This window comes from Erythranthe guttata, chromosome 6 (assembly GCF_056151865.1).
Source record: "Erythranthe guttata isolate IM_541 chromosome 6, IM_541, whole genome shotgun sequence".
NCBI lineage: Eukaryota > Viridiplantae > Streptophyta > Magnoliopsida > Lamiales > Phrymaceae > Erythranthe > Erythranthe guttata.
In genome coordinates, this window is record NC_142538.1 from 426,974 (window position 1) to 447,516 (window position 20,543).

At 35.9% G+C, this 20,543-nt stretch overlaps 4 protein-coding genes across 7 annotated transcripts; 2 read left to right on the forward strand and 2 right to left on the reverse strand.

Annotated features, from left to right (window-relative positions):
- The first annotated feature begins 21 nt into the window (after positions 1–21).
- Positions 22–2,710, forward strand: LOC105964074 (uncharacterized). The gene is made up of 8 exons (XM_012988574.2): positions 22–449; positions 654–762; positions 862–977; positions 1,081–1,200; positions 1,361–1,450; positions 1,736–1,872; positions 2,031–2,292; positions 2,437–2,710. Exons 1-8 carry the CDS (start codon positions 231–233, stop codon positions 2,587–2,589), a joined length of 1,206 nt encoding a protein of 401 aa, XP_012844028.2. The 5' UTR covers positions 22–230; the 3' UTR covers positions 2,590–2,710.
- LOC105964083 (uncharacterized) lies at positions 2,703–3,952 on the reverse strand. The gene is made up of 4 exons (XM_012988586.2): positions 3,709–3,952; positions 3,544–3,610; positions 3,069–3,155; positions 2,703–2,970 (listed from the first exon to the last, which is right to left on the reverse strand). Exons 1-4 carry the CDS (start codon positions 3,868–3,870, stop codon positions 2,903–2,905), a joined length of 384 nt encoding a protein of 127 aa, XP_012844040.2. The 5' UTR covers positions 3,871–3,952; the 3' UTR covers positions 2,703–2,902.
- Positions 3,953–4,303: 351 nt separating this feature from the next.
- On the reverse strand, positions 4,304–6,558 carry LOC105964058 (NADH:ubiquinone oxidoreductase, 17.2kDa subunit). The gene is made up of 5 exons (XM_012988557.2): positions 6,367–6,558; positions 5,898–5,924; positions 5,120–5,211; positions 4,782–4,891; positions 4,304–4,689 (listed from the first exon to the last, which is right to left on the reverse strand). Exons 1-5 carry the CDS (start codon positions 6,453–6,455, stop codon positions 4,534–4,536), a joined length of 474 nt encoding a protein of 157 aa, XP_012844011.1. The 5' UTR covers positions 6,456–6,558; the 3' UTR covers positions 4,304–4,533.
- A 1,696-nt stretch (positions 6,559–8,254) lies between these two features.
- On the forward strand, positions 8,255–20,455 carry LOC105964030 (protein EXPORTIN 1A). 4 transcript variants are annotated; one of them, XM_012988531.2, is made up of 32 exons: positions 8,255–8,722; positions 10,080–10,196; positions 10,320–10,412; positions 10,520–10,591; positions 10,736–10,843; positions 10,917–10,999; positions 11,218–11,356; positions 11,437–11,505; positions 11,587–11,664; positions 11,785–11,847; positions 11,936–11,980; positions 12,528–12,635; positions 12,700–12,798; positions 13,309–13,512; positions 13,612–13,671; positions 14,233–14,343; positions 14,774–14,871; positions 15,029–15,137; positions 15,380–15,445; positions 15,549–15,647; positions 15,724–15,804; positions 15,922–16,011; positions 16,728–16,813; positions 16,916–16,996; positions 17,075–17,257; positions 17,481–17,547; positions 18,384–18,494; positions 18,633–18,740; positions 18,820–18,957; positions 19,125–19,262; positions 19,347–19,451; positions 19,857–20,455. In XM_012988531.2, the coding sequence occupies exons 1-32, from the start codon at positions 8,624–8,626 to the stop codon at positions 19,977–19,979; spliced, it is 3,231 nt and encodes a 1,076-aa protein (XP_012843985.2). In that variant the 5' UTR covers positions 8,255–8,623; the 3' UTR covers positions 19,980–20,455. The 4 variants fall into 4 exon arrangements, with proteins under 4 accessions (XP_012843985.2, XP_012843992.2, XP_088675297.1 ...); XM_012988538.2 differs by having other exon boundaries at positions 8,272–8,722; positions 18,636–18,740; XM_088819171.1 differs by having other exon boundaries at positions 8,327–8,722; positions 10,080–10,412.
- Positions 20,456–20,543: the final 88 nt, after the last annotated feature.

The window sequence follows — 20,543 nt, forward strand, 5'->3', positions numbered from 1 at the left end:
ATTTTCAAGTGAATTCGATGGATATGGGCTGAGGAAAACAAGCCCGATTATGATTTGGGCTTTTATGTATAGCCCAATTTTGCCGCAATACATAGCCCAATTTATATTCATACCAATTTCTGCAATTCGTCACTTGAATCAGTTTCTTCTTCGAATTCGATTGTCAGTATTGATTGGATATTGTGATGAATTGGTACTAATTACTGAACGGCTGAACTCCGGTCGAAATAATGGCCGGTACCGGTGGCAGCGCCTCTTCAAACCTATCCCCAGCTCCCAAAATCCTGTTAGCGAAGCCGGGACTCATTAGCGCTGGCAAATTCAATCGAGGCGGCGGCAACGGCGGCGCAGACGAGGACTCCACCGCGCTCCGCTCACGTCTTCCGTCCGTCGGTTCCCTCAACCTCCTTTCAGAGTCCTGGGATTTCCAGATTGATCGATTTTTACCAGTCCGTACTCTCTCTCTCTCTCTCTCTCTCTCTCTCTCTCTCTCTCTCTCTCTCTCTCTCTCTCTCTCTCTCTCTCTCTCTCTCTCTCTCTCTCTCTCTCTCTCTCTCTCACACACACACACACACACTCAAACAGCATAGAGATCAATTTTCTTCAATTTACGCTGTTTTTTTTGTTTTTTAAGGGTTTGTAATTTCGTGCAGTTTTTAACGGATAACACCGATTTCACTGTCGTCGGTGTAATTGGTCCAACGGGGGTTGGAAAATCAACCATTCTGAATGAAATTTATTGTTATGATTCTTCTTCACCTGGTATGTATCTGTAAGATTGATCAAAAGTTCAGAATGGAGAATTTTTTTTTTTTAATAATGTGAATTAGAAGAAAGGCTGAATTTCGGATATTTTGGCAGGAATGCTACCTCCTTTTGGTGTAGAATCGGAGGAAACAAGGTCAATGGCTAAGCATTTAACGGTAGGGATTGAGCCCAGAATTTCCTCCGAAAGGATCATCCTTCTCGATACTCAGGTTGCGTATTTTATAGGGTCGTCGATTTTTTTGTGGTTTATTTATTGTGAATTTGGAATAAGTAACGAAACGAATTTGCTCTTTTTTTTTTTATAAAATGCAGCCTGTATTTAGTCCTTCAGTTTTAGCAGAGATGATTAGGCCCGATGGCTCGTCTACAGTCTCGGTTATAAGTGGTGAGTCCTTATCGGCAGAGCTAGCTCACGAAATGATGACTATTCAGGTAACTGCTTTTTGCAAATTGAGACAAATGAATTGAAGTTCCATTTATATGCTTATATTTTCGTCTTTTTTTAGAACTGGTTCTAAGTATATACGGAAGCCATAAGAAAATCATTGACGGAGCTAACGTTTTTCGTCTGTGCTGCAAGGAATCATTCTAGCTTGGCGTCCTTCTTGCATCCATTTGTCACATAGTCATCGTGGCATCCGAAGGAGTTCATGATTCTAGCATGTGGCGTTTAATGTCAACGGTATAAACTCCATTGTTTTTTGTGCTACCATTTTGTCATTCGGTTGGCTTTCCTATTATTTTGTAAATCATTTTTAATTATCTTATGTCTATGTCGATGAGCTGTTAAGAGCATAAAGCACTTTCTTAGCAGCAGAAGCTTTTATTCTTATCTGCGCTATTCGAATGTTTTTGTTTCCATGAAATTGAACTGTTTATAGCATTTGTTTGTGCAAACATTTCATGCATTATTTTCTCGAGTGCTACTTTTCGGGTACGTAATACTCTTGCGATTTTCTGACACCAGGTGGATTTACTAAGACATGGAATACCTGATCCATCTTCTGCTACACTCTCCACTGTGAGCTTTGACAAAGAAAACATTAATAAACCTCTGGAAAGTGGAGATGAGTACATTGCTTCTCCGATTTTCGTGCATACAAGGTGACTGACTTTGGCAAATCCAATCTACTGCTGTAATTAATTCTTTTATATTTACTCGCAGATGAAAAAATTATAATGCTGTACAATGTGCCTCGGCTATAAATTAGTAGGAAGATATCTTGTTGTGTGTTATATATGTATTCTCCTGTGTTATGTAGGCTTCGTGACAGAGACATTACGCCGTGCAACTTTGTACAAATGAAGAAAGTACTTTCACGGTGTTTTAAAGGCACTTCATTTGTAAGATCGAAAGGCCAAGATGCAACAAAAGATGGTCGATCTTCTGATGTGGCTTTTGAAGCTTGTAGTAATTCCGACATCGACCTGAAACTATTTCTTATTCCATCCCAAGGTAAAGACGACTCTTCAAAACCGCAGTACGAAAGCTATGCCTCTGCCCTCTGGAAACTAAGGGATCAGGTTTGCTCTCTCTCTCTCTCTCTCTCTCTCTCTCTCTCTCTCTCTCTCTCTCTCTCAATAAGTTTTAGGATAACCTGAAGCATTAGTTTCCGAAAGGGTTGTGAAAGCCCAACTTTTACTAATTACCGATTAATCAATTTGCAGGTTTTATCGATGAACGCCCCTTCTTTTACTAGGACTGTTTCTGAGCGCGACTGGTTGAAGAATTCTGCCAAGATATGGGAACTTGTTAAGAATTCTCCAATTATCTCCGAGTATTGCAGGACACTTCAAAGTGCTGGATTATATAGGAAGTAGTTAACTGTAGTTATTTTTTCTTAGATTCTGAATAAGTTAATTTCCATTCAGACAGTGCATTGTCTATGTACAATTTTTGTTGCTATTTCTTCATATGTTTGCTTCTTCATTCCTCAAGAAATTCAACTGTATTAACTAACCTGCTTAAATAGTTGTCACTAGAAGTACATGAGAAAATCACAAGACAAACAAGAAGAAGACAAATAGCCAATCCTTTAATAATAACTGTATTATGAAAAATTAGACAGGACAACTAGGTGAACACAAGTATCTAGTTCGAGGGCTTGTAGAATCTGCGTTGCGCGTTTATTCTTTACTCCACCACCATGGAATCAACTGAGGCTTCTCCAGCTGGTTTTTGAGATTTTTTCTTGTTCTTACCTGTAAGAGAACGATGCCATGAGCAATTATTATCGTAAATAAGAAAGCACAAACATTTTCGAAAAAGGGTCAAATTGTACAAGTAAATAATCACTCACCTTGCTTCTTCAATTGCTTAAATTTTAATTTAGGACTCTTCTTCATCGGGAAATTAACTGGAGATTTACTCGAACCGGACGACTTCTCTGAAATCCACAAAATGACGAGATTCCCATCAAACCAATTCACATGAAGTAACAGTAAAGCTTGAAAAACACCATTGATTTAATAACCATGACCAGGACAAACTATTAGCTAATTTCCTTCAAAAATCGGGAGGTTTTTTCACGACTTTCTGTATTGTGCACTAAGTCTCATGTGAATTTCAAATAAAAAGTTACATAACAGCAATTAAAAATCAATTGTGACAGGAACTTTTACCGAAAATGAATTAGCTAAATTTCCTCTCATTCTAGAACTAGAATGATCAACACTCTACAAAATCATCAACAATGCCTTACACGTTGAGCTTAAACGTAATTAGATTTAATAACTTAATTAACATAATCAAACACTAAACTAATGACAACATACCATCAGAAAAAGCCATCTCTACATCTTGCATAGTAATTAAGCCCTTCTCCACCGCCTCCTTTTGGTCCTGTTTTTACATAATCACAACGTTAAGAAAAATAAGTAAATTTTACGAGGCGTAGAGTGTTCATACAACTAAATATATATATAGATATAGTTACAGACCCGGCGCCTCTTTTGCTGCAGCTTGCGCTTACGCTTCCCGGAGATGGAAACAGGTTGCGTTCTCTGCCGCAGTTTCCCGCTGCCGGGTTCACCGTGAACCTTCCTCTTCTGAAGGGCGATGGCGGCTCGCCGCTTCTTCTGTACGACATTGAATGTGGCCATTTCTGCTACTTACACAGCTTTCGCAATTTCTCAAACCCTAATTTATATGTAGCTTTTCGAATGGGATCGTTAGATAGGGCTAATGTATATGGACCCGGCTTACTTATAAGGAAGTCTGAGCCGACTAAGCTTTGACTAACCGAATAAGCCGCCCGGTTCATACATTCATATTAATGTGAATTTGACAAATTAAATTTTATTTAATTTTCTTACAAATAAAACAATAAAATTGATATAAATTAAGTTTTAAATTCATTTTTTTTATACTTACATATATTTTTTTATTTTCTTACGAATAAAAGTTATAATTTTTCTTATACAAGTTTACATATTATTCCATTGTAAACAAAATAATCTCACAGCCTGTTGAAATTAATCAATTATACAACATCTTTTGACATCACAACAGTTCCAAAGTTGAGCGAAGGAAACCTACTCAAAAAAAATATTTCTCGACATTCTGGACGGACGACGAATTTATATGGGAAATGCAAATGTCATAACTTAAAACGAATCAAAATAAGACAGAGGATTGATTTGATGATGCAACAATCATATGTTTTAAGTAAGTACACACATTTTATTCAAGGGAAAATAACAGGGTGGGATTATCAATGAACTTTTACAGCTCCGAATTGAGCTCAAGTCTTTAACCAAGACGACTTAAACCTTCTTGGGTTGCCATGGTTGGTATCTTGTCCAGTCTCGTTGACCAGGGTTAAGGCTGTGTCCTTTGGAGTGATAAATGTATTCGTCTCCCTCCCCAGAAAAGTTCTCTTTGTGTTCAACCCCGTATCTTTTGGGCTTCAACAAGAGCAACTACATTTTCAAATGGGGGAACTTAGATTAGCATTCCAGAAAATATGTAAATACGACTCAGTCGATAGATAGGGTTATACTTATACACTAACCTCGTCTCCCGTGTGATCAGTAATGTAATGTAGCCAGCCATGCCATTCTGGTGGGACTTGAGAAGCATTGTAGCGATCCTTCGATGCATATTCCACCCACCTATGTCTCCCTTAAATTGAACAAAAAGGTCTATATCATGCATTGTTCGGTTATTGGACGAAGGCTTAACAATTATTACTTATAACTTAGAAATTCTGTGTATTATAAAAATAGAGCCATATATTGCACACGAAGACTAGCTTCAGTTCTAAGAAAGGAAATACAAAAACAAGAATGACAAATGATATATATGAATAAAAAATAGAGGAACCGTAAATCCATGAAAATCTGTACTAACCATATTGGGTATCTCCGAGCTTCTCATAGTACTTATTGCCGAATTTGTCAACTCCCACAACTGTTGCCCCTATGTTGTGGATCTTTGTTTGTCTAAATTAATTAAAGAAAACAAGAAATCAATTGATGGCAACCTCAGCATCATAAAAACTCAAAGTGTTACACCATCAAAACCATGCTAAGCCATAATGTCCAATAAGAAATCATCAAATCATAACCCAAAAAAACCTCAATAAACAGAGAAAACTCTATTTAACATAGAAAATAAGAGAAAAAAACGTATGAGAATAAGTTTACAACAAAAGGAAGAACCAAGCAAATAGAAAGGTGAAACGTTAAGTATCATTCATGTATATGCCAGTGGATTCACTTCAAACCAAGTCCAAAATTGAGCTAAAATATCGTAATTTTTCTATACATACTCAGTTATGTTTTTAACTCAAAGTGCTAACACCATGCTTCAAATCTTATCAAAGAAACAAAGCGTTCAAGCAATGTTTGTCATGATTCAAGAACTATGCTCGATTGACTCAATTCTTGAAAATCAATCTCAGTGTCAGTATCACATAGTTTGGTTCGTTTTCTTGCCTTAATAAAGATCTACAACTGTGCAAAACAAGTACATGTTCATAATAAAGCTCTACAACTAACGAGTAATTTCAACAACTCAGGATAAATTAGCTTATCATAATACAGTATTACCACTCTTTATTAAATTATATCTAATACTCTGCATATTAATTCAATATATCCAGAGAAAGTCGAAGAATTCTACTTACATGAGATTCCCATCCAGAAGTGCACCCCTGCATAATAGGGAATGAAGAACAAAAAAAATCAGAACAGTCAATCGAAATAATAGGGGGGAAAAAAGTTTAGAACATGGTGCACCATATAAATCATCCGATCATACATTCAACAACAATGTAATAAAACAAAAACAGTCGAGCTATAATACTATCCCTAATCAGCTAATCCTTTAAATTTACCGGGTTCACAAATCTCGCTGATTGAGAACCCTAGCAACTGAAATACAATTTCAAAAAAAGCGACCAAATTCACCTCAGCTGAAAAAAAACATACACATGGAAAAGGGATAAATTCGTGTAGAATACGAACTAATTAATCCAATAAAATTCAGATTCAAAATCTTAGATCTTCAAACACCAATTTCAAAAAAACTAATTGAATTTGTGAAAATGGAAGAACGAAAACATTATTTTTTTTCTCAAGAGAAACGGAACTCACGGGTATCCTTCATTTCGGAGCTCGCGGAAGAAACCTCCGATGCCTTTTTCTCTGATCATTTTAATCGCGCCTCTCACCACCGCAGCCATTGATCTCTCTTCTCAATCTCGGATTCTCGATAGCTAAGCTTGCTCTTTGTGAATAGAACGAAACAACATAGCAATCTGAAAACACAGATGAAATTGGGCATACGGCCCAAATTAATGCATTTATTTGGGCCGTATTATAATTTTGACCCAGTAAACTTTTAATTAAAATTGGATCGTTAATCTATCTATATAATATATAAAAAAGATACCCCAAAATTATATACATTTATTTATAATTTTGGCCCAAAATTTTATTTATAAATGGCCTGTTAATCTATATAATCTATAAAAAATACTCTTAAAATTATATACATTTAAAATGTGCCTTGTTCCATATTATTTATGGACAAAACCGGACATCATTAATTGTAAAATTTATAGATTTGGTAAGCTCTTAAAGTTAAATCACAATGCCATAATTAAAAAATTCAAAACTTATCCGTATAAAATATGTCATAATATGGAAACTAATATGATAAAAATATAATTATTTATTTTAATATAATTTGTTACAGTAGTGTTTTTCTAATATTGTACATTTACAAAATTAAATATAAGTAGTTTTTGTTAAAAAAATGATATTTTCTCTAATAGTTTATAATTTTATTCTTTTGAATTTTCATATATAATATATTACAAGATACAATTAAAAAAAAATCATTGGTGTTGATTCATTATTAAGTTTACACAAACATTACGTGATTAGTGGTACCAACATTATTCGTAATTTCTTAAAACTCTAATCCACGCATGATTTATACCTTAATTTAACTCCAATTTCATCAATTAACAAATTTTGATCGTCATCACCGATCTTCGACATTGATTTATATTTAAAATATCTTAAAAGAATAGTACGTAAGCATAAGAGATTATGTTTTGAATTTAACTTTATGTGTGTAAGTGTGACTTAAGTTTAAAACTATCATTAATATTTTTTATCTAAAAAGAAGAGTACAAAACACATGCCTGCGCAAGTGACTTAGTTGAGAGAATGGAAGAGTGCGACGTCTAACAACCTAAATTCGATTCCCACGCCAATTTTTGTTGTGCCGAACTCGTCGACATGACTTTCACGATACAGTTTACACATATCTCGTAATTTTTAGTCCTTATAGAAAAGCCCATCTTGATTTTGGTTGAACTTGAAATTTAATATAGAAGGCTTTTAGGATAGGCCTATAAACTCATTATAATTGGTCTCAACATTCGTTATGGGCTCAACATTAGCTGTCAACGAGTTTTCATTAGTACTACAGAAAGGTGATTAGTGTGGCTAATTAGGCCTTTCATATTTTGATATTTTTAATTTAGTTTTGTACCTATTGAAATTATGGATTATTTTATATTCAAAATATTTCCATAAATCATAGGTACCACTTAGCACTTACCATAGACATTTTTAAAATTCAATTAGTTTTTTTTTTTATAAAAAAAATCCGAATTATTTTCAAGAAACATTATTAATCAAACATGTCTAAACAATTATATATATATATATTTTATATATTTATCTTAATTTTAATTCATAATAAGTGAGCATAACAATTTTCCATAACCTTGCACCAAAAGGCGAAATCCCTCGCCCCCAGGGCCCCCATCCCTTGGCCCGACAAGGATTGATGGAGGAATGTAAATCATGGTAACTCAACGGCCCGTTAAGGTAGCGGACCCGGACCTGGTGCCCACAAGGAACCAATCTCATTGGAGTTGAAATTCCCACACTGCGGCTGCCAGGATTCGATCCTAGGACCTTGCACCAACTTACCACCTCCGGAACCAGTTGAGCTACACCCATGCGGGCACAATTTTCCATAACCTGAAAGAACTAAAACAGAACAAAAGGTAATCTAAAGAGTCCTATAATTTTCACTGAAAGATAAACAAACCCTTCTCTCACTAAATAAAAGGAGAGGGAAGGGCCGAAATCCATATTCAAAGTTCAATCACTTTCTCTCTCTAAAACCCCTCTGCTTCAATTTGAAGCTGTCCTTTATCACTCTAATTCATCCCTCCATTCCCCTATCTATCTCTCTCGCAGTCACTCTAATTCACCCCTCCATACTAGGGTTTCATTGAGTCCGTACCGTCGTACACTAGGGTTTTTGAGTAACCGAGATTAATTTTTGGGGGCTAGAGTTTACCTACACAGTCTGTTGATCTCTGCCATGGACCCGGAGAAGCTACGGGATATGAGTCAGCCGATGGACGTCGCTTTGCTCGACGCCACAGTCGCCGCTTTTTACGGGACGGGATCTAAAGAAGAGGTCTGATGCAATTTAATTGTCGGCTATTTGGTTTCTTCGCCTTGTTATTTGCCCTGGGTTTTTATATGCATTGTTTTTATGTTTCTATGCTGAGTTTGGCCTCTCCGAAATTTGATGTTGTTTCAGGCACAACTTACATAAGTAAATTTAGCATGCATATTTTTATAATTTCGACATTTATCGCTTTTCTTAATATCAGGATGAACTTTAACAACTCTAACAATCTTCATATGTTGCATCTTTCCTATAATTTTGTAGATAAACCAGCATTGTGTCTGATTTTTGAGTCTAATGGTTTAATTTGTCATTGGGGACAGTGACCACTATTTTGAATGATAGAAAAAGAGTTCAGCTGGTCTTGTAGTGCTTCAGTGTTAATTGAAGCAATAGTTCATTGCTCTCAGTATTCTTTAAGCATTGTGAACGGGTTTTTCGTCCATTCACTCAAATTCACCAGAATGCGAATATTTGAAAAGTTGTTGGAACACAACCGTTTTGTCTTCCTTTGTTTGTTACTTTTGCTTGATGGCTCTTATAATTATGCTGAAAATGAAGTCTGCAAAAATACTTTATTTGTTGCTCTAATCTGCAAGAATTTGCAATGGTTATATGTGAAGACATTCTTTAGTATTTATTAGTTGCTTAAAGTGCTTAGGGATTGGATTACAGATGGATCTTGTGGAGTAAACTTGAAGGAATAAGAAGTATTTTTTTATTAGTTGAACTGATTTTATCATGGAACAACCTTTGCCAAATTTGGAATGACTGTAGTAGTAGTCAGCACGGAGAAATTTATATGATTGCTTGACTTGATTTGATATTTTTAAATGCATGCAGTGATTATCAAATTCATTCGATCTTGGACAAACTCTTTAAATGATTGGTATATGCTTTTGGTGTTTTGGGAAGTGTTTAGGGAGGACATACTGCGAATTATTTTTTGGAATTTATATTAGCAGAGTCAATATTAAAAATGATATAGAATAACATTTCCTTTTTCTGATTGTGTCAGACTTCTTTCAAGTGCCTTTTCTTCACTTATCTGATTGTAGTTTATATTGAATGCCTAGCAATTTTCACCCAGAATGTGTAACATAAACAAAATATAGGAATTAACACCAGGTAGATAGAGATGATGAAACAAACAAAGAGAAATTCCTTAGTGGTACAATATTTATGTCACTGCTAATGAGATCTCAGAAATGATGTTGACTCTTGGATGTGTTCTAGTTGCTACATAGATCAATGTTTATGCGCTACTTATAGGTGATCAGTTGCACGATATTATAGCTATCAATTTCTTGCTCAGCTCTGAACTTATTACTTATGTTCTTTTCTCTTTTGCCTTTTGCAACAGAGGAATGCTGCAGACCTTGTTCTGCGTGATTTGCAAAATAATCCAGACATGTGGCTTCAAGTGGTGCATGTTTTATCCAACACAAATAGCTTGAACACCAAATTTTTTGCTTTACAGGTCAGTTGTGGTCTTCACGGTTGTTGTTGTTGTTTTCTTCTTTTTATTTTTATAGTTCATAAATCTCTTCTCTGTTTTTTGAGTTGTTTGGAGAGACTGACTGACCACTTGCTGCCATTACAGGTCCTAGAAGGGGTTATTAAGTATAGATGGAATGCTTTGCCTGTTGAACAACGAGATGGCATGAAGAACTATATTTCTGAAGTTATAGTTAAGGTACTTAATCTTCTCCTTTTTTGGTAATGATTTTACTCTTATTTTCTCCTGCGGGGTTGCAGTTTTGGTTGGAGAATAGGTACCTGATCTTGGTATATTTTTATTAGCTTTCAAGCGATGAGATCTCTTTCCGGCGGGAGAGGCTGTATGTCAATAAACTAAACATTATATTGGTTCAGGTAATGCTGTCTAATCCTCCAGATGATGCTCATTAACAATACTAACTGTTGACTTTCTGTTGATCTTTTTTTAATTAAAGGACCTTTCTCATTGGATTTCTCCACACTAGTTACCTAGATTATGATTGTTTTCCGTGTATTCAGATCTTGAAGCATGAGTGGCCAACCCGGTGGCGAAGTTTCATTCCTGATCTGGTTGCAGCAGCAAAAACAAGTGAAACAATTTGCGAGAATTGCATGGCAATTCTAAAAGTTAGTAATCTTTACCTCCCAATGAATGATTTAATCAACAACATATAGTTGACCTCACGATTTTATTTCTTAGCTTCTAAGTGAAGAGGTCTTCGATTTCTCAAGGGGTGAGATGACCCAACAGAAGATTAAAGAGCTAAAACAATCATTGAACAGGTAATGTATGATACATTTAATACTACCAAATGCATGTTTTATTCCCACTGCTTGTTTTGTTACAGAATGCAAATGCATGTTCTTTTTTGAGTGACATTATTGGTATCATAATGCTGTGTGTGTAGAAGTTACTCAATGACATCACTTCAGATGTCGTACCTTTGAGATTTTTCCTCTTTCATTTTTTGAAGTATTGAGAAATTCCTTTTCTATTACAGTGAGTTCCAGCTTATTCACGAGTTATGCATATATGTATTGTCTGCATCTCAAAGAGCTGAGCTTATCAGAGCTACCCTGGGCACACTACATGCTTTCCTTTCCTGGATTCCTATGGGCTATATATTCGAATCACCTTTGGTTTGTATTCTTCATTCTTTTTATTTGCTTGTTAGATTAAATGATGCTTGTGATCTTATCTCTTGGTGCTTGTTTGGCAGCTTGAAACACTGCTGAAATTTTTTCCCATGGCGGCTTATCGTAATCTTACTCTTCAGTGCCTGACGGAGGTACATTCTCTAGTTCTGTTACTTTCAAGCTTCTTGATGATCTATTTGTATCAAAATTAAAGCTTGCTGTTACATGTGCAGGTTGCTGCTCTTACATTTGGGGAGTATTACGACTTGCAATTTGTAAAAATGTATATCATATTCATGGTGCAGTTGCAGGTAATTTAGATAATTTTATGTATGCTTCTGCAAAATGGCCTTCATTTATTTCAGTTTTAGGGAGTACTCGGTTCAACTATGTCGACTGTATATGCTGATTCTGATGTCTTACTGTGTTAGAGCATCCTCCCACCCACTACCAACTTTTTAGAGGCTTATGCAAAGGGATCTAGTGAAGAGCAGGTGCTTCTTTGCTATTTCAAAATTTAATTACTCTTAGTTTTTTATTTTATTTTGAAGTACCTTAATATCCTTCTATTGCTTTCTGCAGGCCTTTATTCAAAATTTGGCGTTGTTTTTCACATCATTTTACAAGGTAGTTCCCTTTCTTCCCTACAACAAAGTAAACGTAAGGAAGCTCTAGCAGTCTGAGTACTGCGGAAATGGATAAAAATTGCAAATATACTTCTATATTAATATGAAGATCAGTTACCCCTTCAGATTCATGTTTATGACGTAGATCTGTACGGATAAGCTTAAGATTTGTCATATTTGTTTTGTTTTAGAATGCTTGTTGGCAGTTTTTTTTTAAATATGTCAATCTTGTTAAACAGCTTATCGATAGTTGTATGAGAATCCAGTTGCTGACTTATTCTGAGGTCAAGTTCATTGAGTTTGCTTGCTTATTTTTCGTGTAAATTTATGCAATGTAGTTCAGGTGTTACTGCCAATGATCTTCAATTGCTATTTATATATCCGATCTAACATCGTCAACCAACCTCCCATTGCTAGATAACTAGAATGTCTCCGATCTAAAATCATCAGCCAGCATGGCGTGTCCTATTGCTAGAACTTACAAAACTTACTATGGCCCTTTGTGTTTCTGAATGTTTATCTGATGGACTTTTGTTCCCTGGGTGCAGCCTCACATACGAGTACTAGAATCTTCGCAAGAGAACATAAATGCGCTACTACAGGGCCTTGAGTATCTCATTAACATATCTTATGTTGATGACACTGAAGTCTTTAAGGTATGATTATCATTTATCAATCATATGTATTTTAGTACAATGAATCTGATCCCTTGACTTGCAGGTCTGCTTAGATTATTGGAACTCCCTAGTCTCGGAGCTGTTTGAAGCTCACCATAATTTGGACAATCCTGCAGCAAGTGCAAATATGATGGGACTGCAGGTTTCCACAGTTGAATCTATTCTCTCTTATCTTATCCAATCTCGAGAATCTTCTTTTCCCTTGTACAAGAATGGCAGTCTTTTATGTAGAAGTAGTCCTCTTGTTGATTATATCAAGTTAAACATTTTTCCTTTTGCTCTTCTGTTAAGACCTGAGCAACTCTATGTATCCTGTTGATGATTGAACTTGTCTGGACTCGAGATACAAATTTATAGGCTATGTTTGTTTAGGTTTTCAAATTCTTTTCATTCTTTCCCCAAAATAAAATAATCTTTTTGAAATATTTTCAAAAACTTTCCCCAAAAATAATTCAAACATGTCCCCACATATAATCATATGATGACATTTTGTGTTAGGATTGCAAACATGTCCCCATAAATTATAACCATGTTATTTTTTTGCTTTCCTTGGAAGAGATCCTCAGCCTCCTTAAGGCATAAATTTTGTTTTATCTCTCAGTAGAGCGAAGGCTATTACTGATGCATGCCTGGCCTTTTATTGAATAAGCAGATGCCGATGATTCCAGGTGTGGGTGATGGAGTTGGATCACAGCTCATGCATAGACGCCAGCTTTATGCTGGTCCGATGTCGAAGTTGAGATCGCTGATGATATGCCGTATGGCAAAGCCTGAAGAAGTTCTCATTGTTGAGGATGAAAATGGAAATATAGTTCGTGAAACTATGAAGGATAATGATGTGCTTGTGCAGTATAAGGTGCTAAAGATTTTTAATACATATGTTGCTTTGTTTCTCTTGGAGTTCTTATACTATGAGACTAATGTTGATAATGATCAATAATCAACACATTTGCAGATAATGAGGGAAACACTGATCTACTTGGCACATCTTGATCATGAGGATACTGAAAGACAGGTTTGTTTTATGATGCTCTGTTGCTCTGCACACTGTGTTTCTGAAGGGATTCTGCATTGTGTGTGTATTACGATAAACAATTATGCGACATCATATTTCATTAGATGATGAAACATGATTAGCCTCTCGTTAGATCAGTATGCCTGGTTTCATGTGTTTCATGAGTTGTGTTTCTGTCCAAATTTATTTATAGTAATGCTCTTCAATTATGTTGCACATCTTATTGCTGCACGTCCGGAATGGGCTATAGTTAGGCAACTTATTACCATCCTATACTTTAGGTATGACTCTGGGTGACAGATTTCCTTTTTGCTCCGCTACCACAGTCAAATACATTGTAAACCATATCGTTCGACTTTTAAAAAATGCTTTTGAAACCGTAAGTGTGATAAATACCCAAAGCTACTTATTGAAGTCATTCTTGCTTATATATTCTCTTTTTGAAGACGAGTTCCCTATGTTATCTAGGTCTGCTTAATGGTCATTACAGTTTTAGTTGTGAACAAAGAACCTCTCAAATCTAATTCAGTATATAAAATTAATTCTTGAATTTGGATACAGATGCTGAAGAAACTGAGTAAACAATTAAATGGAGATGATTGGACGTGGAACAACCTCAACACATTATGTTGGGCCATTGGTTCTATATCTGGGTCAATGGTTGAGGAGCAGGTATTGCAAGTTTGTTAAATGTTTTTTGTATGTAATTTCATAGACATCCTTCTGCAATTATAAAGTTATGTTCTGTGCCTGGTTCTTATTAGTTTAATGTCATTTTCTAATTCTGAAGTATACAGCACATTATTTGCCTTCTTTGATGCAATAAACGTGGAGTATAAAAGCGTTTCAGATTTTCATTTCAGATCCCTAGCAAGTCCGTAAAGTATAAATGACTGGAAGTGATTGTTAGTTTCATAAGTTTATTGATTTATGTGGTTGTATTTTTATAATTAAATTTGCATTTTGCATCTTGTCGTACAATTGTATATGTGTGATAAACCTTTGTACCATTATGTTGTTGTACCACCATTTGTTAGAAAATATAGGCCTCTGAATCTGATCCCTACTGTATGTATTCATAATTATTTGACCTTTTTGACAGGAAAACAGATTTTTAGTGATGGTCATTCGCGATTTGTTGAACCTATGTGAAATCACCAAAGGGAAGGACAATAAGGCAGTCATTGCCAGTAATATAATGTAAGGATTGTGAAACTTATTGTTTGGTCTTCATCAGATAGTCATACACATTCTGATGGTGCATGCCAGCCTTTTCTCTTATTGCTTTTCTTGCCATTTGTTGTTCTCTTTGTGAATATGAGGTGAGCCCTTATTTATCTATTTGTTGGCTGTGCAGGTATGTTGTCGGGCAATACCCTAGATTTTTGAGGGCCCACTGGAAGTTCTTAAAAACTGTTGTGAACAAATTGTTTGAGTTCATGCATGAAAGTCATCCAGGAGTTCAGGTGTGCTTATATAGAAGCTTTCTATACGATATGCTTACTCGGTAGATGAGAGCATTGGCTCAAATTAGAAATGACAATGCTTGAACTGACATGAATGATGGACACATGTAACATATTAAGTCACCTTATTTTCCAATCATATTTTCAGTTTTATTTGTTCATCTTGCATTTTAGCTGTGATGTAATAAAATTATGCTTATATGCATTCTTTATAAGTATCTGTTCTGTCTGTTTATTTGTAGGACATGGCGTGCGATACATTCTTGAAAATCGTTCAGAAGTGCAAGCGTAAATTTGTTACTGTACAGGTTAGCGTTCTACTGAATACTGATGATGGTTATTGTAATGGTATGAGTAGGCAAATGATGCCCTTGAGAGAAATTAACTGCACCTGTAATCCCTCTTTTGCAGGTTGGAGAAAATGAACCATTTGTATCAGAACTTTTAACAACTCTTCCAGCAACTATTGCAGATCTTGAGCCTCACCAGATCCACTCCTTTTATGAATCTGTAGGTCATCTTTATATAACATGTGATATTTGGAGCTTTAACTGCCACTAAAATGTTGCTACTTTATCTCTATTAGGTTGGGAATATGATTCAAGCAGAACCTGATCCCCACAGGCGAGATGAGTATTTACGGAGATTGATGGAGCTTCCTAATCAGGTATGACTCTATCTCAATACTGCTGTGTGAGAAAAAGATCTCTCTATGTGCACCTCCTGCTTTCCTATGTCAGCACCTGTGTTCTATGTGACGTGGCTAATTCATTATTTACTACAGAAATGGGCTGAAATTATCGGGCAGGCACGTCAGAGTGTGGATTACTTGAAAGATCCGGATGTAATAAGGGCGGTGCTTAATATATTGCAGGTATGTTTTGTGCGAGTGTGGAATATTAATAAGTTCTGCGACTTAATTCAGTTAAGCAGCAACAGTTTGATATAGCTTGTAAAGCATCCAACCTTTTCGTGTTTATGTTTCTGAATGGTGGAGTTTAGATTTACGCGGCGACGCACAGTAAAATTATTGAAGAGAGAATAATTCATTCATTTTGTCGGTTCCTTGATCATAAAGTCCGTACGAGCTGCTTTATATTTGTTTGACACAATGGAAAACCCATTGTGGGATCCTTGAGGAGAAAACCATATGCTAGATTTGTATGCCAGTTCGAAGGCTGTAAGATTCTTACAGAAATAGATCCACTCATGGACAAAAAAGTGATAATATATAGAGATCCACTCATTCATCCTTTTTGCCTTCTCTACCACATTAGTTGACTGTGCATGGGGATATATAAGGTGTATTAAATATACTTGAATACTAGGAGAGGAGATTTTCTGGTGTACATAATCTATCTTCAAGCAAGTCAAACATGATCACACTACTTTTGAGATATTGCAAGCTTTCTTTTGATTGAAGTCATGAACTTTATTTTTTCGTAATGATTCTATTTTGTGTCCCGTGATTGACTGATAAATTGATTAGCTTTGAAGTTCCTTTTCTAGGAGGACCCTTAATTTAAGGTTATGACTTCATCTTCATTTTGTTGCTTATGTTGTTGCTCAAGTATGCCTTTGTTACTGCAGACAAATACTAGTGCTGCCAACTCTCTTGGAACATATTTCCTTCCACAGATTTCTCTCATCTTCTTGGACATGCTCAATGTGTACAGGTCCTTTTGGATTTTGTGTTTTCAGAATAACCTCCTACACATTGTTCATTAAGTTTTTATTTGACTTTTCATGATGATTAAGATTTTACTTGCATGACGCAGAATGTATAGTGAACTTATTTCCACCAGTATTGCACAAGGAGGGCGCTATGCTTCGAGGACATCTATTGTAAAACTTCTACGGTTAGTCAAATATTTGCAGATATATATCCTTACCTTTCCACATATGATACCCACATCCAACACATCTATTTTCAACAGTTCGGTCAAGAGGGAAACACTGAAGCTTATTGAGACCTTTCTGGACAAAGCTGAAGATCAACCACATATTGGCAAACAATTTGTGCCTCCAATGATGGACCCTGTGCTTGGTGACTATGCCCGGAATTTGCCCGATGCAAGAGAGTCCGAAGTTCTCTCTCTGTTTGCCACAATAATAAATAAGTATGCTTTGTTTTAAATTTTAATATAATGTTTATTGCATGTTTTGTTAGTATTTTTGGATGTTCTAGAGTAGATGAGCATTGTCTTGGAAGTTATTCAAATTATTTTGCAGCGGTAGTGAGTTCTTATGGATATTTAGAGTGTGCAAGACTGATGCTGCTAGTTAAATCATTGTTTTTCTTGTTAATTTTTGTTGGTTTTAATTGTTATTTACTTCATGTAGGTACAAGGGGGCAATGATTGAAGATGTTTCTAGGATATTTGAGGCTGTTTTCCAGTGCACTCTAGAGGTTGGTAAAATCCTTTTATTGCATACCTAACCACGAATTCTTATATTCATCTGACTCATTATCGCTTCTCATGAAGTGTACTGCTATAGATTAAGTAGACTGGAACTGTTTATTTGTTGTTTACACCATCACATGTGCATAATCTGTAGATTATAAGCATATAAATTTGCACAACGTAAATGTGTGAAAACGCGATGTCGTAACTTGTGACTATATGCTTGCTGTTTAACTTTTAAGTCTTTCTTCCACATCTGGACATAAATATTGTAGTCATCCATTTCTTTCCTGTACCACGAACACATATTATTCTTTTCTACTTGTAAACTCTAGATAAGTTTCTCTATATATACAAGAATAATTTACGTGCCTAAACTACTTGTTATGTCAGCACTCAACAATGGATATGAATTTTATCTCCAGGCCTTAGCCTAAGTGGTATTGGAGCCTCTCCCACAGTGGGGGTTGGCTTGAGTTTGGGGGTACAAACCTGTAGGGGTGTGTTGTAATGGCCATTTGAAAAATTAGGTATGACTTTCCCGGTGATGCATTATGTGGCAGACCAACTAGGTTGACTATATCCTGCTGAATATTGATTTTTTTCCCTTTCATCGGGTTGTCTCTGCTGGGTGTTGTAAGGTGATGCTATATTTAGTCTATGTTTGGGTGAATTTTGATGCAGCCCCGCTGGAGACTGATTGTTTTATATAGGTGTCTCAAAATTTTTACCTTAGAACCTCAACTATTTGCAAACTTTAGGGAGCCAAATTTTGCTGGATTCCAGTATTGGAATTGCAATTATCTTGTCTACGTGAGCTCATTATTTTTTTCCATAACAGATGATAACAAAAAATTTTGAAGACTATCCTGAGCATCGACTCAAGTTCTTTTCATTACTTCAAGCCATTGCTACTCATTGTTTTCCTGCTTTGATCCACTTGTCCAGTGAGGTATGACTTTGTTGATAGAGACATATGAAGTCCCTTTTAACTTATCCTGAACTTTCAGCTCAAGGGTTTCAGTTCAGTTGAATCTCTTCTTCCACTATCTGTATGGTCTGACACTGTGGTTCGATTGGTATCATTCAGCAGCTGAAACTTGTCATGGATTCAATCATTTGGGCTTTCCGTCATACAGAGCGAAATATTGCAGAAACTGGTCTCAATCTTCTATTGGCAATGTTGAAAAATTTTCAGGTGTGGATCAATATCTATTTTAGTGTGTGCATATTGATTTTATGTTTTGTCGCTTATGGTTGCATGACTGGCTTGTCAGGCGTCCGAGTTTTGCAATCAGTTCTACAGGACTTATTTTTCGACAATAGAACAAGAGATATTTGCTGTTCTGACAGACACTTTCCACAAGCCGGGTTTTAAGTTGCATGTATTGGTGTTGCAGCATTTATTCTGCCTGGTAATTAAACATTCCCTTTATTTGCACTAGCATCCTACTGTCAGTTCTGATGGAATAATTGCTTGTGGTTTCTGATTACTTTGACTTTATGTACTTTTTCTTTGTTCTATTTTGTTTCTCTGCCAGTTGCCTTGCTGATAGTGGCAATGTCTTTGTAACAATTACAGGTTGAATCTGTTGTCTTGAGTGAGCCCCTGTGGGATGTTGCAACAGTTCCCTATCCTTATCCAAACAATGGCATGTTCATCCGTGAGTACACAATTAAACTTTTGAGTACGTCTTTCCCCAACATGACAGCTACTGAGGTATTGAACCACTACTTACTACACATAGTTCAGATATATATTTTCCATGTGACCAGCGCTCTCAAAAAAATTGGGTCTTTTCAGGTGACCCAATTTGTAAATGGACTTTTTGAGTCAAGAGAGGACCTTGTCTCATTCAAAAACCACATAAGAGACTTTCTTGTGCAGTCTAAAGAATTCTCAGCTCAGGTATAATGTTATTATTGTTTACAGGGGTGTTGATTCATACCAAGCATGCCTCGTGATGGTTTTTCTTTTTGTAATGGTGGTTAAATCTTCTAGACTAGCTTTCTCTGTTTTTAAATTTTCCTTGGTTCGTTTAATATCTCTGATTCTAAACGGGGTAGATGGAAAGTCTGCTCCATTCTATTTTTCAACTCAATATGTGAATGTTGGATGGCTAGCCTTACATTTCTCTTGCCTTTGACTTGGATGTGTTTGACCCGTTGATTATTTCTTTGTATATTATTGTATCTAGCCTTACGTTTCTCTTGCTTTTGACTATAATGGATATAAGATGTTTAGTGTTAGATGTTCATTCGGATTTTCAGGGCCATATCATGACCTAGAATTGCTTTTATTTCCATCGTGCAGGACAACAAAGATCTTTATGCTGAGGAAGCTGCTGCTCAAAGAGAAAGGGAGCGGCAGCGTATGCTGTCAATTCCAGGGCTGATTGCTCCTAGTGAGATACAAGATGAGATGGTCGACTCGTGAGTTTTATAAAAGAAATTCTGCCGAGGCCAATTTTGTGGATTTTTAACTCTAAAAATTAGGTTTTGAGCACCGTGAGTCCATCCTTGATTTTTTTTTTCCTTCTCTTTTATGGAGTTTTAATCTGTTATTTTTGCTCAATTTTTATCACCGTGTTGGGAGTTTTTTCTCTTGTGAAGTGGTGAAGTCGTTGAGGAACACAGGCTTTGCAACTGAAGAAACTAATGCTGGTTTTAGAGTATTTAGATTCTAATTTAGGAATATAGCATGTCACTTTACGGATAACCGAATCTCTGGTTGTGACTATTGTAATGGCAAGACGAGATTTGAACTGATTATCATTGAGCAAACGGCTATCTGGTGACTCGGAATAGGTCTAATGTATACAACATTGATGTTTTGTGCAGAAAATCCTCTATTTGTTGATTGCTAGGATTGTGCAAGTTCTTTTATAATATTTTAATGGTGGTTTGATTTCATCTCAGTTTCTCTCTTTCGTGCAATTTTGTTGTACATCATGTTGTTCTAATTCAATCCTAATTTCTACATTTGAAAAGATGAATATTT